Source organism: Hippocampus comes, unplaced genomic scaffold (genome assembly GCF_001891065.2).
Source record: "Hippocampus comes isolate QL1 unplaced genomic scaffold, H_comes_QL1_v1.1 scaffold9, whole genome shotgun sequence".
Taxonomy (NCBI): Eukaryota; Metazoa; Chordata; class Actinopteri; order Syngnathiformes; family Syngnathidae; genus Hippocampus; species Hippocampus comes.
The window spans coordinates 1,181,628-1,200,832 of record NW_017805275.1 but is presented as its reverse complement, the minus strand read 5'-3'; the positions used below and the strand labels follow the sequence as shown (position 1 = coordinate 1,200,832).

General features: G+C 41.1%; 1 protein-coding gene across 3 annotated transcripts in view; it reads left to right on the top strand.

Annotated features, from left to right (window-relative positions):
* Nucleotides 1-19,205, top strand: part of enox2 (ecto-NOX disulfide-thiol exchanger 2) — a 193,171-nt gene that overhangs the window by 13,717 nt on the left and 160,249 nt on the right. For 2 of the 3 annotated variants that reach the window (XM_019869957.1, XM_019869959.1), the window contains exon 2: nt 18,588-18,669. In XM_019869957.1, coding sequence (XP_019725516.1) covers nt 18,636-18,669 — 34 coding nt within the window. In that variant the 5' untranslated portion in view covers nt 18,588-18,635. Of the gene's footprint in view, nt 1-11,862; nt 11,896-18,587; nt 18,670-19,205 lie in introns of all 3 variants that reach the window. The other variant, XM_019869956.1, reaches the window with a different exon arrangement.

The following is a 19,205-nucleotide window of genomic DNA, read 5'->3' as shown; positions in this document are numbered from 1 at the left end:
TTACGTAAGTTCCGGTAACATGTAATATCGTAGTCAAAATGTTAATGCACAGGCTTTTGTTCCGGGTGAAGGATATTCCTTTTCATAGAATTCCGGGGATGGGAATATTTACTGTATAGACAAACTCGAAAGTTATCATGTTTAAAAGTTTCATTTTGTTGTATGCTTGATTGCCCTCAAACGCGTGTGTTCATACAGCTTTAAAGCACACAGAAAAAAGGGCGAACTTGACCGGAGGCCTTGTTAACTGATAGTTAAAAACAGGAAGGTTCAACTTCGGGTGAGCAGCACGATAAGATGTCCTTGAGTTTGCTACAGTGTCTCAATTCATGCGAAATATACCCATTGAATTAACAAGGTATCCATTGTTTGTACCGAGAGATGTTTTGGCCTCTGAGGGGCGTATCAGTGGGCTGGGCTGAGCGGCGCGACATGTAAATGAAGAAGGCAGTGTTTTTCCTGAATGATCACTTGTAATGTGCATACACGATCAATAAAAAGCCGGCAGAGGCTGCAGAGGTCAGGTGTCAGTTGAGAAGCGCACACGGAGTGGCTTCATCGAAAACTGTGCCTCCTGACAGCAGCAAAGACTCTTCCTGACTCTGTTTGTTTCACTGTCCGAGCCAACCTCTCTGATAGTAACGCTTGTTGCAAAACCAGAGGCGACGCTGGGACACAAATTGTCAATATTCCTCCTCGGTTGAAAAGAAGAAAATGACTCAATGTCATTCTGATTGAAGGTCATTTTGTGAGGTTTGGTGTTTGTGGAGTGGCTTTTCACATTCCTAATGACATTCGCCTGCCCACACAAGTACCTTGCCATGCAGTTAAGGCTGGATTCTTTTGTGTAAACGAAATTCCCAAAGCAGATCGAGTCAAAACTGTCCTTTGTTAAAGTGAAGGACAAGGGAGAAAACCACCATTTTTAGTTGGAATATATTCCACCTGTTCCCAGAAGCTCTGCCGCTTCCCTCTCAGGCTGTTGTGGGATTCAGCAGCCATGGTGTCATTTAAAATTGCCTGTTGCCTACAAACTAACTAAAGGGGGGGAAGAAGATGTACGCTGAATGTCAAATAGATCGCTCCAACTGGACCCAGTTCCTTCATCTGGGTGCAAGCGCAAATTGGTAGAACCCAGCTCATTTGATTATTCTGCAGTGCAAGTGGCCTATTCCCTCTCTTAAAACGACATTTTTTTAGAAAGAAAAAAAAAACCCAAAGCAAAGTAACAAAAATGCAAGTCTCTACAGAGTAGATTCTTTGGATGAAAGTCTTGAGGCTATACCTCTTAATCAATGCTTTAATAAATTGGGGATTTCACAAGATACCCTCTATTTCCATTCGGCAAGACATTTTGGACAATTATATACTTTGAACTTTTGCAATATTTTACCAAGTAGGGTGGTATCGGGATGTCCCAATCACATTTTTTTTTTTTTTTGCCCCTGAGTCCAAGTCGCTTGATTTTGATTATCTGCAGATACCAAGTCCAAATCCAATACCTCTGAAATGTAATGAAGAAGAAAAAAGATCAAATCAAATTGTCTCAATTATCTGGCTTTTTTTTTTTTTTCCATCCAAAGATGATGCCTTTGTACAGGTATATGGCTGTTGTTCAAAGCAAGTAAAGAACTCAAATATTTTATTTTTGACTTAAGAATTTATGAGAATTTAAAAATATTTTTCAGCCCATACCAATAAAGTACGTGATCCGCCCCGATTTCCAATCATGTCGATCAACTGGGACAACCCTACACTTCAGACCAATAAGCTGTCATCAGGAGACCACTGTGAAGTGCCTAAATTGGGTTTTGAGAAATGACCCTTCTAATTTTACATGTTTCTGAGCATTCACACAGAATTCCAAAGAATTCTTTGGACCACCTTGAGCAACATCCTTTGACATATCTATGAATGGACTCGTAATTCCCCTTACTCGCCGCAGGCAAAGGCAAAGCTGCCAGTGGCCATCTTACATTGCCACTCGCTAAGAGCGCCTAACTTGAAAACATTTATTTTCTGTGGCGTTTACACATTATTTTCTGTGTTTTCAGTGGAAAAAAAACAACAGAAGTTGACAACATAAAATGGCTTTGGCCGCGAGGGGCCAATTGCTTGTCCATTCATGTATGTCTGTGGCCGGCCTGTCAAAAACATGAGATCATAACATGTTAAATGATGTGAGTACTTACAAACTTCCATCCATCCATCCATTTTCTCATCCGCTTTTTCCTCACAAGGGTCGCGGGGCGCATCGGAGCCTATCCCAGCCGTCTTCGGGCAGTAGGCAGGGGACACCCTGAACCGGTTGCCAGCCAATCGCAGGGCACACAGAGACGGGCATCAGCACTCACACTCACACCTAGGGACAGGGAGTGTTCAGTCAGCCTGCCATGCATGTTTTTGGAATGTGGGAGGAAACCAGAGTACCCGGAGAAAACCCACGCAGGCACATGGGCAACATGCAAACTCCACACAGGAAGGCCGGATCGAACCACGACCTCTGCACTGTGAGGTTGACGCGCTAACCACTGGACCACCGGGCCGTACTTAAAAATGTATGTATCAAAATAAAACATATTATTCGATAGAGATTTGTGGCACAAATAAAATCACCTCTAACTTTTACATTTTATTGTTTCACACGGGTTGTTTTAAGCATAATTAACTCATTACAATTCAGCCAAATATGGTCCCACATTGTCGACTCATAAATAAGGCGTAGAAAAAAAAGTAGTGTGTTTCCGGTAAGCCGACCGGCCGAGAATTTCTACGTCGAAAAAAACTTGACGGTCGGCATTTTTTTCAAACAACCCTCTACATTTTTGTGTAGAGGGTTTACGTCGGTGCAAACTCTTGCGATATTCATGTTGAGCGCGTGCGTCGTTTGCCCTGTCGTCTGTCAACAACATTGAAACATGGCGGCGGCCGCGAACTCCGACGACAGTTTAAACCGCGTTTTCTGTGTTACAGTCGCATGCTCGCAACCTAATGTTAAGAAAATAGCATCCATTGATGTATTGAAAATATTCAGCGAACTATTTGATGAACACCACGGGCCAAGTAAAAACCGAGGGCGGAGGAGGACGGTGGAGGAGGACGGCGGAAGAGGACGGCGGCGGAGGCGGCGGCGCGCCCCGGCCCCCCGAGTCCGGAGCGGGGAGAAAACTAAATAGGTGACGGCGGCGCCGGCCTCGGAGCGGTGGTTTCAATGTCTTCTTGTTTTATGTTTTATGGTTATTTTGTTTAAATTTTTGATGGGGCGGAAAAAAAAAGATTAAAAAAAAAAAAAAAACTTTGTCCGACCTACCGACCCTATGCTGAAATTTCATGTTACCGGAAACACACCATCTTTTTTGTTTGGCCTAATGGAAAACGTGTTGTTCTGAAATGCATGACAGAACTTCATTTAAGGGGATTGTAAAATACCTCCATGTTTGAGCTTCTTGAATGGAGCGAGGTGCGAGTTACCTTCAGCGTCTCATCAGTGGTGAATTTGAATGTATTCGTGTCAATGTATGTTTGAAACGATAGTAGAACAACTGAGTGGGCATCCTCAGTCACGTTACTGAAACTGTAGGAAGTGAAAATGGTGTGGTGTCCTGTTTGCAGATTCAATCGAAGTGGAAATGAAGGAATCAGTGTAGAAATGTAATGTGTCTGCCCGCAAGCGTCACCGTGGCCTTGTGTTGCACAGACATTATTGACGTAGCCGCTTTGTCACACAACGTGCCAAATTCATTTTTCAGATTACTTATATGAAGAGAATATGAAAATATAAAATGTAAATACAGCACAGGTTGGATTTTTTTTTTCATGTGCTGCATACGTTTGCTGTGTGCCGAGATGATGAGGGCAGTGCACAATTGCCCACATGCATAGCTTTGAGGGACCGTTGGTTTTGAACTCCATTTCATCCTTCCCAGTCAATTCATTCCATTTTCATATGGAAGAAGGCAGACAATTCTGTGACCGGCTGATAAGTTGGTTGATGGGTGGGCAGCAGTTATTTGTACACAAACAATAAAAAAAATCCATACTTCATGTTATTTCCCCTTTATGACTTGCTTAAATCCAGCCCGAACCGTCGAGAGCAGCTTTGACTGTATACGACAACACACAGCAACAAAACACTTTGAGAGCTGGAGAAATACTTCGGAGTGGAATGTTCATCAAGCTCCCAGGTTATTACAGGAAAAAGCTGTTTGACAATTTGAGATTGGGCCTGCTTATGCGATCTGTTGGGAGTGGAGATGATATGATCTGTTTTTTTCCGTTGCGTTTCCTACCTCCCTGTTGGTATTTACTTGCCCTTCCACTTGATTCCTGTACAAGAGGAAGAAAGCTTCCTCTCCGTGTGCTGGGTAATAGTAGGTTCATTGATTGGTGCACTAGATGTTGATTGCTTTTTTGTGAAATTTGTTGTGGCTAGCAACCTCCTTTGAACCATTTCTGCATCTGTGTCGACGCCTCTGAACATCTGTCAAGAACTTGGAACTAAAAGCACAATATTTTTTGACGTGTCTTGAGAGCACGTAACTTGAAAAGATGGGTTTTTTTGGGGTGGGAAATATCAGTTAAGGTTGACACATGTAATATAATTCAGTAAATATTACTGTAAATTATACAGACCGTGCTTGTCCAATTTTCTCAAATACCTTACTTTTAGAATACTGTGCAATCCCGCCATGCATCAACACTGACTTTACAAATCGATGGGTGAGGTGAATAACTTGTTTGAGTGGGATCTGAATGTGTTAGATTTGGTAGGTAGTGCGCTTTCTTCCTCTAAGTTTGACGTGTTGAAAGCAGGGAAAATTGGTAGTCTTGAGGCTAGATGTATAACAGCAATATTTTGATGCGGTGATATTAAAAGTGCCACAATTTGCTTGTCATGTTACGATATTAAAAGCAGCACGGCGCTGACATCACTTTTAGACAACGATACCTTGCGCCGCTGAGCTCAGAGCAACAAATGATTGAATTTCTTCATCACTGCTTCTAAAAAACACAATGTTGTGCTTTGTACTTATTTATTTATTTATTGCAATATCATGAACTTTTTTAGACAGTATCATGAGATTTTTTTTATAATGTTGCCAACCTCCCCTCAATATCATGATAATTATCGCATTGTGACGTTTGGATACCGTTACATCCCTAGATGATAGGTGGCTCGTAAGGATGTAACAAAATATATCAAAGATAGATGAATTGACATTCAAACCCTGCAACAGATCATTTCAGAGGCATCGTTTCCTTTGGGAAAAAAAAAAAAATATATGTTTTGAAATGAGACCACGTCTGACCTTGGGATTTCTTCATTCTCTGCTTAACTCAGCAACATCATGCCCATTCAGACTGAGAGTGGCCGGAAAAAAATGTCGGTTTAACTAGGACAGATTGCCAGTTCACTGCAGGGCTAACACGTTGGGAGCATGAACAGAAGCTCCCATCTTCAGAGGCGTGGGAAGCAAAAATTACTCCTGACAGTATCTGAGTACCAGAACTGAAAATGCAAGCGATGAAAATGTCACAATTTCTCTCTTTTTTTTTTTTTCCTTTCTGTGATGTTGGTAGCTAATTACAACAGCTTCAGCTCTATCACTGCCTCCGTTCTCTTGTACCGGTACATTGAAAAGAAGTACTGATGATTAGATAGCGGCTTGGCTCAGAGCGCCTACACACACTCCAGCACTGCAACACCAACACGTCGCGATCACATGTATTCGAGATTTCCAGTCACTTCAAACACAAATGGGAAATTACATTTTTTTGAACAGTGAGCTCATGTTAAGTGCAAAAATAATGAGAATGATCTCTCCATTCTGTCCATCATAAATCGTATCCATGCCAGCAAACTCTTAATTTCCTGATGTTGTTTGTGATAACCTGTCGTCACTTCTGAAATACAGCTCCACATTTCCTCACTTGGACAGGAAAGTGAAGCCTCAGACTCTTTGGACTGACTTCAACCCTCGCGCCATATAACATAATAGCCCGTACCAAAGTGTAGCATCTCCATTTCGTGTTGTTTTCCACTCAGTCTGCTTCTATTGCTTGTTCCTAAAGTTCAAGCATGATGACTGATGTGCCAACGATGAAAAGCAATGATACGTAAACAATTATTCCTACATTGGTCCAAATTAATGATACGTGTCTCACTTGACACATGATCCTTCAAGGGGAATTTCAATCTACGTCCTGCTGTATATTTTTTGTTTTCCTCTCAGATAAGTTACTGCCTCCCCCAAAGTGTAATTTTTTTTTACTGATAAATTGGACTATGACAATGCTTCGCAAGTACCTGAACTATTTTATTAGGCGGGGGCTATTTAGTCCAGTGACATGTTCATTTCAAACTGGTGACTTGTTCATTACTGTTAAACACTCTCTGAAATAAAATATTGCTGTCTCCAAATGACATTCCCGTGCCACTAATGAGGGAAAGGCCATCAGTGGCTGGCGCTCTTTGAGTCTTATAATTGCAGTGTCGTTTACGGTGAACTTAATATCATTTAAAATTCCGAACTCTTACACAGAGATCTCGCAAAAGGGCTGTATCAGAGATTTAGAGAGACCCCACTCAAACTAGCTTTGTTTTTTTTACACAGAGCCCAGAGAATGTGGGATATTGATGCAATTGTGTGTGCTGTGTCACTGCAACATGTCAAATAGTTGTTTGACAACGGCAATTGCTTTTAACACAACCAAGTGGGAGGAGCGACTGTTAACAGGTGTTACCTAGGTGTTAAACTTAATATCCACAAACCACTACCCCGTATTCACTATTTACACCAGCATTCTGCGACTCTATTACAGCTCTATACTACCTCCGCTTTGTGCGTGTGCTGTTTGTACAGAACGATGACAAATGCCGCTAAATTGAACTATGCCGCTCAGTCTTTATTTTAATGATGAATGATAACATTCTTCGGGTAATTAAGTTGCATCGCAGATGTGCCCCACCGATTCCACGTATATGTAGAAAGGCCCTGCAAATATTATGAATTCATATTACAGAACCCAGTTGCGGATAGCAAAAAAAGACAAACGTTAACTGACACTCCTCAATCCCAAATCACTTTTTTTTTCAAACGTGTCTCAGCCTGCATCATTACCCTTAAAAATAAATGGTTTAAAAACAAAAAACATCACTCGTGTACATGCTCATGCGGTGAAGACTCCCTGTAACTACCACTAACCCACCCAGACATATAAAGACCACACAGTCTCTCAGTCAAGATGTATCGATTCAACAATATACCCTTGACTCCTTTTCCCATTAGCCAGTGCTTAGGCCGTTACAGAGAGCACATGAAAATATGTCAATCGTTTTTTGTTTTTCTTGATCTAAAAGCTGAAGACAAAAACAAAACAAAACAAAAAAAAAACCCATGAAAACAAACTGCTTGTTTTTTTTTTTTTTTCCCTTTGGGGCGGGTGTTGAATGTCAAGCCACAGAAAAAGCAAAACATAGTCAATGCTTTGACACTCTGAATTCCAGAAATTCAAGATGGGCATTCAGGTTTCCAGTGGACCTGTACATCAAGGATATAACACTTCATACCCATGCTCATCCCTTTGTCTGATGTTGTGAAACTAGACAATATTGACATATGGCATGAGTCGCATGAGCATTCAAATATCAATTTCAAAACACCCGCAAGCACAGGCTCAAACAGCACTGCCATCCAGCAGTGCTGCATTGCAGCACTGAGGCCACCGTGTTATTGTCGGCACTCGGTTCACTCGCATTTAGCAGGTCAACATTAATTTGATATGTTAGCCTTACAAGCAGTAAATGTTCCGATGCCGAGTTGGTGGAGCCTGTCATTAGTTCCCTCCTCTGGGAGAGTCCGAAAAAGACTTGCTGTTCACCATGTCATCGCTCTGTCTTTTTCCAAACTCTCGGGGGCTCTGCTGCTTCTGGGTAGCCCCTGTATTAATTATTGTCCCGGGTATAAATAGGCTTGCAGTCTAGCAATACTAGGGGGTCTAATGGTCTAGGCCTCTGTGTGGTGAGGTGCTGTGGCGGCTCTTTGTCCCCACAATTCACATTGGCCTCAGCAGATGGGCATGTGACCTGACAATGCTTGTATATTGATGCGGAGGTGGCGTCGTTTTGTTAAACCCCTCTTAATCCCAATAAGAGCTGATGATGAGAGTTCAGCATAGCTATAATTCTTGTTCACCTTACACCCTTTGTTCATATGAAGTGAAAAAAAACCAAAAACAAAAACACAAAAGTTGGAGTTCAAATTATCATCATGTAAGGGAGGAGAGACTTACTTAGTTCGCATTACCAATGATGACGAAGAGTATGAAGAAAGCTCGAAATGAAACTTAGGGTCAAATTGTGGTCAAAGGTGCTGGTTCACACACACACTTTTTAAAGGGAAGGTCGTGTCAAAAATGTTCTTTAACTCACCTGTTTAATGTTGTTTGCATTATGCATGTTTACATACGTCAGATGCTAAAATGCAAAATAAAACACAAATACTCTGTTCATTATGAAATATAACTAAATGTGCATGTGTGTCAAATTGAACAGCAAGGTTAATTGAGCTTAATTTAGCTAGAAGTGTTATTTGATGTAGAACATTGGCCTGAAACATTTCATCGACACGTTCACATCAAGAGGCAGAGCATTTAAACCTCTTGTTTTTCATGTGCTAAAATGTCCTCATGCATTTCTTGTTGTGGAGTGCTGTCCTCCCTTAAAAAAAAAAAAAAAAAAGTTTTTTTTTTTTTTACCTAACTTCTAGAGCAGCTACCTGCTTTTATGCAGTGGTTCTTTACTTTTGCGGACTTATATGAATCGACATTAGGGTGGTCCACATTTTCATGGCAAAAAAAAAAGTTTGTCGGATTCGTTGGGCCGGGTCGGAATTCTTGTCGATACTATGGTACAAGGTTCTGTGCAAAATTTCATTCCGATCTGATGATATTTTCCCGTCCCGCAAAGCGGCCAAAGTTTCCACCATAACAACTGGTCTCAATAGGGTGAACATGTGTATTTTAACCGTGTATTTTGCCATGCGTGACACTGGCTGGGCTGAATGTTGCCCGAACGATCACCTCCTGACTAACTAAACCTTCCATCGCTGCTCTCAGCAGCCGGAGACAAACTCAAACGCACGCCTAACACACAACGGTCACCTACTGGCGAGCTAATATCTTTCAATTGAAGTCGAGAATCGCCGGAATTCTTACTGGACGCTGAGCTGAGGACGCTTTTCGACATCGAACATCACCACGGCTCGTCGGCGCGCTCGTCACCTACGGGTGGTGAACGACTTTGCGGAGAGGGGCGTCGCCCTCATCAGCGCGTTTTGCGGCGCCATCACGCGCGACGAGGAACAGCGACAGCACCTTCTGCAGGTCGTGGAGCGACACCGGGCGTTGCACCCGTGCACGAAGTAGGCATGGGATGGCACGCACGGCGGATTTAGTTTTTTTTGCGGTCTAACAGTGTCACTAGTGTTGATGGACATTATAGACAGATGGACAGATAGACAGATGGACCAGTTAACATGGACCAACAATCTCACCAGTGTTGAAGGATAACCACGGTTGCCTTTTTTGCAATACATGCGTTCCTGTCTTCCGTCTTTGAATTATTGCAAGTGCGAACTGAGCAAAACAAAATCCTTACTGTACGGGAGAAACCGTACTACCATTCAGCCCCGTAACATTCTTTCCATAGGGGAAACTTTGGTCGCTCTGCGGGACGGGATAAAATTATCCGATCGGAATAAAATTTTGCACACATCCTTGTGTCATAGTATCGACAAGATTTCCGACCCGGCCCGACGAATCCGACAAACTTTTCCAAAATGGACCACCCTAATCGACATCATCTCACAAAATTAAGTGATGGTAAAATCATGGAATGTTTGACACCTTTACAGGAGAATTAGAAGTATGTCATGAATGATGGCTCTTCTTTCATGGTTTTAAGAGGAACTGTTTCTGATACAGTGCCACCTGTTGGTGCAATATTGTAATTAGAGTTAAAAAAATAACACCAAACTTACTGAAATGATCCTCTGCTGCTCAAGGCATTAACAGCAATTCAGTTAATGAAATATAATGTAAATTAAATCCAACACGCCCAATGCTGACTTAATTCGCATGTCGTGGAAAGCATAAGAGCTCATGACCAGGTGACAGTGTTGCTCTGTAAAGAACTTCCTGTTCCCTATCTATGTGTCTGTCAGGCGTCTTCAAGGATTAAGTAGTGTAATTTTACTATTCACTGTTATAATATTGTCGACTTCAACAGTCAAGAATATTATCGTGACTTGACTGCAGTTAAAAAAGCCTTTTGATTGGCTCCTCAGTCTGTGAGTCAATCTGTGTTAGTCTTTCCATCGTACTCATTTTCAAAGAGCAAAGTGGTCCATTTAACAATGAGTCTTTGTATCAATTGATCACTGTTAGAGGAATCTACGAACAGAATGATATCATGTTTAAAGTTCCATTTAATTTGGGCCTGTCTAGACGTGTTGTGTATTTCACGCCCTCCAAATGTCTGTGCGTGAGGGTGTCGGGGCCGGAGCGTTCTATGAAGTCCACAGGTAGTCGTCTTACAGTTTGGGAGTAAACAGTTTAGGAAAGAAGTGTTTTAGAACATCAAAAGACTGTCTGGGAACTGGTCGCGGTCCAGGCGACCATTTGTCATCTGCGAAGTCTGCGACTTGTTTATTCGTGGGAGAACGTGTTATAGTATCTGTGGTTCAAAGCTCTACAAAAGTTCATCACATCTCCGACCGAGGGGCCGGACTGGGGGCGTGGTATGCAAATATCGGGGGCAGTGTCTTTCTTGTATTTTGCATTTGTAAACAATAAAAGACCGACGATGAACACAAGGGACTTTGAGTGTGATCGCGGAGCACCTGCCCGCCGTTCGCCCTGAGAGATCCGCTCCCGTCGGGCTGCACCAACAGCCTTCCCTGAGTCGAGTTCTTCTGTTTAAACTTGTCCGGGTATAACTCTGACAATCGCCCACCTCAAAAACCTTAAAGTTCAAACTATTACGCTTTGCCTACATCAGGCATGTCCAGCTCCAGTCCTCGTGGGCCGCTGTGGTACCTGTTTTCCATCGCTCCCTGCTGCAACACACCTGATCCCAAGGATCAGCTCATCAAGAAGCAGGAGACTGATCCTCATCATTTGAATCAGCTGTGTCGCAGCAGGGACAAATGGAAAACAGGCAGGACAGCAGTCCTCCGGGACCGACTTTGACACCCCAGGTCTACATGATGGTTGTGGACCGGCAGCTATCATCACAGTGAGGAAACTACTGTCTTAGATTTTATCATACACAAGTTTGGTCACCTCCACATATTTTTACCTCGATAACTTGGTCAAGTGTGTCAATTTGTGAACGAAGCAACATTTTTGATTAGTGTTTGCCGTCTCTTTTATTGTCTGCATTCATCCAACCTTATCCCCAACCTGTCGTGTTCATGCAACCATTTCTTGTTGCAAAAAAAAAAAAAAAAAAAAAAAAAAAAAAAGAAGTCACCGGAAAATTACTGGTGGAGCCCTGGGAGGTTTATCTGGGTTGGCAGGCCGGGTCTCCATCACCATGCTAATGGAGACTGAAGCTCATAGCGGATAAGACAGCCCCTAGACAAAAAAGCACCACCCCTCGACCACCGCTCACAACAATGGGGAAAGGACTAATAATATTTGACAGTTTGCCCTAGTTTAATTTTACCTTTTGTCCAGGACTTGGGTATATTCCCTGCGAGTATCAGGAGTGCATCTTTGGAGAATCAAATAGTGATAGGGTTAGCAAATAACAGATACAATTTAGGCTAATGGCCCATTTTTTGTCCTTTGTGGTTGCAGTAACTCGTTTGATGCAAGCTCGACTGAGATATGGTGAGGTCTCGCAAGATTTCAAAGTCACTCACAGTATGATGACATCAACATGGGTTTTACATGTGACTTTAGTGGCTTATTTTTCTACAAGATTGTGTTCGCTTTCCAAATCGTGCGACCTTCAAATAATAATTATTATAATCACAAGATGTCGGCTATCCACGGTAGGCAGGCTTGCATTGCACGGTGTTTAAGATGAGTCATCCAGGCCGTGGCCTGGAATATAAAGTTAAGATTTATTCATTTAATCTCAGGTAGGATCAGTAGTAATGTATATTTAACGCAGAAGGGGACTAGAGAGGCATCCTTTTAGTAGCAAATCATGATTTATAGAGCTGGTTCCGGGCTAGATGCTTATCTGTCCAATTGGACTGGGCTCAGGCATCTTCAGTAGTTCTTACTCTCTCCAGTATCTGAATTACTCGAAAGTTCGGTGCATAAGCATTAAAAGAACAGGCCATTTGCATTTCGACATCAAATGACAAAAACTGCTGCAGAAAAGAGAAGCGGTAAGAGAAACACTGAACTGTACTGCATCTTTTTTGTTTTTGTTTATCCTTTTTCTTTTTTCTTTTTTTTTTTTACATTGTTGTGTTTGTGCTTGTCTTGCAATAAATTAACTTTGTCACAGTGGCCTGAGATAATAGCAAGAGGGAATTGCTGAGCCTGATGCTGTACTCTGGGAGCAGTACAAGTCATTTCATGCCAGCAGACCACTTAATAGCTCTGGCTGATGTAGACAGAGTTTGAAAATCCATGCGTCAATTGTGCCAGAAGTACAGAAGTCTTTTTAGCCACTGTAGGACAAGGAAGCTAATACTGCCCCAGCTCAATTGGCAAATCCTTTTACAGTGAGTCAAATTTGGAGTTTGACCAAAAATGTCTTCAATGATATGCTGCCAATGTCATACACATTTTGGACCTCCAACTGTCAGAGTACTGAGCACCTCACTTGAACCGCATTGCTGTCTGTATTGAGGAATCGACTAAATTGGCACTAAGAGACCAATGTCCACTGCAAGATACCATCAAGTAAATACTCATTTAAACCAGTAAAGACTGGTGGTGTCCAAGTATTTAGGCTGAATATTTTTTTTAGTAAGTTTCCATTATGTTGACATTTCCATGGGATTGTCAATCTGTGCCAGTTTAGAGCAGCTTTTTGTGAACAAAAAGACATTTGTTTGGAGATATAATTAGTGCTGTGCTTTTCTGTACTATATGTTTGGTGAGGAGTACTAAGTGATGATGTAGACAGCCAGATTGGCTGATTGCGCTAGCCCACGATAAGCTTACTGCTGTACTGTATGCCTGGTGATATAAATCAGGATATATTGAATTGTATTGTCACTTGTAAGAAAAAAGTAGAGGATTAAAAGTTTTAACATTTATGGTCGTCGGGTTCGCTTAGCTGTTTTCCTATGCGCTCTGCAGTCGGCTGCCGACCCCCTGAAGTTAGCTGGATCGGCTTTAGCACACCTGTGGCGCGATGTTTTTAACCCGTTAATGCCTGATCCATCAAGGAATAGCCAGAAAAATCAGATTTTTGGGAACTGAGATGTTCATTAACCCTTATAACAAAATCCACAAAAATATTTTTGCCATACAGTATCATGTTGTTTTAGATATTTGTCGTATTCCATTTATAAGCATTATGTAGATTACATCTGCAAATGAAAATTTGGGGAAAATCAAATTTTAAACCTGCAGTATCAAATCTGATACAGATGATTCAACGTAATATAAAGAATGAGTTACATAATGAAAATGCATGTATCAAATATGATACAAATGGCATTATAGGATTAAAGTTTCCTGTAAATAGGTTCAATGTTGTCATTGTATGTACTTTTAGTAATTTTGGTCAGCTCCTTTTATTTTCTCTGCTTTGCTTCTGAATGTTAACTATTCTGTTTCCAAATTTGTTAAGTGTTGACTTCGCTTTTGTGAAGCACATTGAGTTGTCTTGTGTCGGAAATGTGCTGTATAAATAAGGCTGCCTTGCTTTGCCTTGCCTAATGAAGAAAAGCAATACAGAAAATAGATGGATGGATTTTCTGAGTGTTCACAAAAAAAGGAGTCGTCCCGTGACATTATTTCTGCAAAATTTTAAATAGATAGTCTTTACTTCTAAGCAGCTCATAGGGCTTATCGGGGTCGGAAGAGAAATGAGGTAATTAGCTGAAGTCTGAGGAATCTGCTTTGAAGATACTTCTGTGTTTCATGGCAGGGCTTGCACTCTGGTCAGGTCTTGGAGAGGTCACACTGGATTATCTGAATCATACCCGCTCATAACATGAGAATGTTACAGTTGATGACAATCAACTTTCAGGCTACCACTTTGGATGGGTCGCCATCAAAAACAGAGTTGTCTGAAGTAGCAGTACTTTATTATGCGCGTTGTATTGTACTCTCCTACCTGACTTAAGTACATCTGACAGCAAGAACTGAGCCCAATCTACAGCCATTTATTTTAATTTTACGCTACAGTCAAATAGTTGCCACTAATTTCAAGGGCAATAATGGTAATAGACATAATAGGTTTGACTTTTTTGAGATGGAGGAGGCTGATTCTAATCACCTTTCAAACTCAGACCTCTTTGTCCTACTTTGCTTAATGAACATTATCCACATTAATGGCAGGAACTTGATTTTAATCCACTCTATTATAACAATTAGCACCAACGAGTCCGTATAAAATTCATTTTTCAACAATACCCCTTCTTTCTGTCCACATGTGCAAAAGAGGAATTGATTCGTCAATTACAGATTTAGTATGTTATCCACAATATAATTTGGTAATTCTAAATATTGATATGGCTTGCATTTCTGCCAACTGCATGTCTTGTGGATCGCTACACTCCACCACAGAAAAAAGCATAACATCTTTGCAGTACAGTACTTCATTGACGTATGTAAACAACAACTGCTAATGGTTTTAAAATCACTCAGCACTGTATTTTGTGTCCATTGTATTTTTAAAAACGGTTTTGTTTTGTATTTACCTCTGTGGCCGTTGGCCATGGTATGGAGACTCACTTTTAATGGGGCAAAATGGACACTGGAGTCTAACTGCATCTTCAACTGCTAAGGCATAGCAACAGAGTGAGCATCTCTAGCATCTGATGCTGTAGCATCTATATGTATTTATTTATTTATTAAATTTATTTTCAGCCCGATATGCTCAGTTGATATAATGACAAATCTAGTACTAAACCTGAAATTAGCAATTGTAACTTTTGGCAGTGGAAGTTTGAAAGCAAGTAAAGCTGAGAGGTAGTATCAATATTATAAGCCATTTTAAAATTTTGTCTGTTTTAGGCCCGTTTCTGTTGCGCTTGTTTTTTTTATTTTTAGTTTAGTTTATTTATTTAGTCAAGCACATTTCGTGTTTATTTAGTCAAGTTTTAGTCGACTAAAGTCGAGCATTTTAGTCATTAATTTACATTTACAGCAATTAAAAAAAAAAAATTAAAAAATAAAAATAAAAAACTTGCTGATTGGTGATCAGCTCCAAAATCCTGATCGTGTAGTCTAGTGCAGTTGCATCAAGAATTCTGGACCTTCTGCAAATAGTTTTTTCTCAACATATTCTTATTTCAAGATAAGAAATGGTACTCTATTCATCCTCTAGCTATGTAAAATTGTTTTTGTGCTCAGCATTTTTCAGCTGTGCTTACACGATGGGGGATGCACTCTTTGCCCTCGCTCAGCCCCTCTGGCCTCCGTGTCCTTAATATGATATATTTTGAGTAGCATCGTTTGCGACATGTTGCTTTCCAGTTGCTTGATTTATAATATCCCCTACTCTTAAAGGGAGAAAAAAAGAGAAAATGTTGTTTCTGTTCACTCTATAAAAAATGCGTCTTGATAAGCTTACTATGTTGAATGCAAGGAGGTGGACATTTATGACAAACAATTCGATGAGCTAATCTTGAAGAAATGCACATAGCAGGCACATGACTGCTACTAATTGTAGCGTTTGGCTTTATATGCTACAGCACAGATGCACTTGACTGTACTGTTGTGACCGTATAGTTACAGGACAGACCCCGTTGGACAAGGTGGTTTGAGTTTGCCGTTTTACATCACAAGCTAGATTTCAAATAAAACATTGGAGAAGATTTAATTTGAGAGGTTTCACAAAAAAAAAAAAAAAAAAAAAAAAAAAAAGATGGCGTTTGCCTGTCAATTAGTATCACAGCCATCTAGTTTTAGTTCTTGTTGTTCTGGACCTAACTGTACAGTTTTACTGTACGTTACTAAATTGGCAGATTCCTGACGAAAGAGCTGTTTTAGAAATTGTAATTGTGGGCATAATAATGGATGAAACATGTTTCTTCAAACTGAAGCCTCCAAGCAGATTGCTTGTTGAGTCCATGAACGTAGGAAATGTAAAAATGTATCATCACATTACAGTCAGTCTGCGTTGAAATGCATGAGAAGGAATATGATTCAGAGCAACTTAGTTGTCATGCATCCATGGGAATATGGCTGAGCAAGAACCGCAAGCTTTCTGTTCTTTGGCTCCGTGTGGGAGATAAGGCCCTTTATCACATAGATAAGTATGCAGGCTAAGGGAGCAAGCGCTTCTTTAAAGAAAAAGGTAGACAAGAGCTGCCTCTTAAGTCGCAATGACTTCTTGTGATGTTGCTATGATTAATCCAAGGCCCGCACTATTTCTGGAGTTCTGTGGATCCCGCTGTAGAGACGGAAAGATGAACAGGCCTACTGGGGCTACTATGCTGGGCTGTCGTACTCCTCCATCACTATAGGGGCTGCTTGACTCTGACAAATCTCGTTGAAACAGAGGTAGCGTTTCTCTAATCAGAGCAAGACATGGGTGTCTGCTTGCATTCTACGAATCAGGATGAATAATGCAGACAAACGTTTGGGTAAATTCACACAAAGATGCATGCAAAACAAAATGAAGTTGGTTTGACCCCAAAAGAAAAATTGCATCGACCGTCATGTTGGTCTCGTTGCGCCGCATCTTCGACGGTCCGTCAAAATACGCGAAAGCATCTGAAGTGTAGAAAGAATTTGGCACTGAACTACCAGTGCCAAATCACATTGAGGTCGGATGCGGTCTGATATTACAAGTGAAAGGTGGGCAATTCATTTTTCAAATCTGCCATGTGGAAAAACGGAAAACCGTTGCAGAGGGCCACACCAGCATTCTAACAAAATTATGTTAATTTAATGGCTTTCCTTTTTTCTATGTATAAAGCAGTAAATTGGGGCACCACTTCTATAGCCCTGTTATAGCTTCTTGTAATTACAAAATTAAAATTGAAAACTGGGGAAAAAAATAACTTGACGTTTGACTTCCTAAAGGCTGCAGAGACTGTGGACAGGCCGGATGTCACCCGCAGACACGACTTTGCAAGAAGTGCTGTAAATCTTTACATTCATCCATAAAAATGAGCTCCGTTGGAAAAAAAAAATGAGGTGCTCATCTGGGAACCTCACTAACATATTTATGTGCGCCCATTTATCACCCTTCATAATCTTTTTGTAGATTTTAGTTGTTTAAAATTAATTGCCCTCACATTCAACAGCTCTTAAATTTAATTTTCAAATGTAATTGTGCACTCTTCATAATACAGTAAATGTAACACACACGTTCAGGTTTTATAATTGCCCTTGGTACTGATTTCAGTATATTACGGTATTAAGTCCAGCGTACACTTTTCATATTCAGACTATGTCAAGTTCCATTTCTAGGAGCCGTTAAGACGAGAGACCGTTTGAACTAAGATGGTGTTTTGGCTTGTTGAGGAGGATGAACACAAACTTTTGTAAAAAGCCAATATTTTAGTTTTTTGTCGAAAACAGCATATTTTAGAAAAAAAAAAACAAACAAACTGAGGTCTTGCAAATGTTTGAGTCCAGCTAGCCCTGACTCGAAAGACGGAAATCCGTGAGTGATGTTGGAGGATAGTTTCCTCCTAAAAAAAATGAGCAGATTTGCGAATGCTATACTGCGACGATACCGGGGTTGACTGAACCATTCATTCATGAGTAGCAGAACACAAGGTTATTAACTTGGTACCAAAGTCTACAGTATCAAATTGTTAACCCAGTAGAATATTAAAAATATGCTTTGGGTGAAGAGGTAAAGCAGTGTGCAAAGGACATCTTTGGGGATGGTCTCAGATTTTTTTTGACAGCATAAAGAACCTCCCAGTCAGTGTTACCAGCCGTAGGGCCGCTATGAGCATACTTGGGTGAGGTTTGGGGAGAAGTGTGACCTTCTTAGTGGTCCGAGAGCTGTGTTGGCGGGGTGTGACTGATGCAGATTATCATTGTCAGAGAAAGCCAATTACTGCGGTCATCATATCACCCTTCATCGGCCCTCTCGGTGGAATGAAATGTATTACAGTCTTCTTGTGCCAGCCTTTTTGTGTTTTCCCTGCGCTGATCCCCCAGTTGGGGTGCTAATTGCGCCATCACTGGGACCCTCGGAGGGTCGTGCTTTACGGAGGAGTCGAAGAATTACATCCTCTTTTTTTTTTTTTTTCCTTGTGAAGCTAGTCAAGACAAAGCCCGTTTATTGTGACACTCGAGCATCCTTGGATGACTGCATAGCGAACGCACGGCATTGCGGAGTTGTGATGTACAAGAATATCCTTTCCGTCTTTTATGAAATGAACAAACGGCTGCTCATCAGAAGCTTTGCTTTCTTTCAGAAACAGGCCAAAGAAGCTGAAATCACACAAGACAACTGTGACCCAGCCATGTACAAAGACTACAGAGCGAGCACAGCCACAAGTAAGAGGCCACGGTTAGTGTTTGTTCTCAGGGTTAGTTCTGCATGAAAACTGCAGCTTTTTCATGGGCAGCGGGGGTGCCGTGTTGACAGAGTAGTGGGTATGCTGAGGTAAAACACACGGTGCTGCTCTGGTTTAAAGCTTTTGTTAGCAAACTTTGCTGTTTCCCACACTGCTAGAAAAGTGTCTAATATCACCTCTGTCCAATGAGAAGCATCCATTCCCCAGTTTTTTTGAAACGTATTTACTATAGAAGGAGTCTTTGTTTCTCCCTCCGCAATTCAAGCAGTTCCAATTTGGGGTTGGTCGGGGTAAATGTGTCTCATGCAATTAGCAAGTATAGCTTCCATGAGGGCCGGGATTTTAGCTAGGGCATAAGATAAACATACCTGTCAACTTTTCGGAGTGTCAACCTGTATAAACTACCAAAAAAATCCTTATAAAGAGCAAAAAATCCTTATAACATACCAAAGCATTTTATATGTCAAAATAACGGCAGAAAAAACCCCACGAAATATGAATGATATCTTTGTTTCC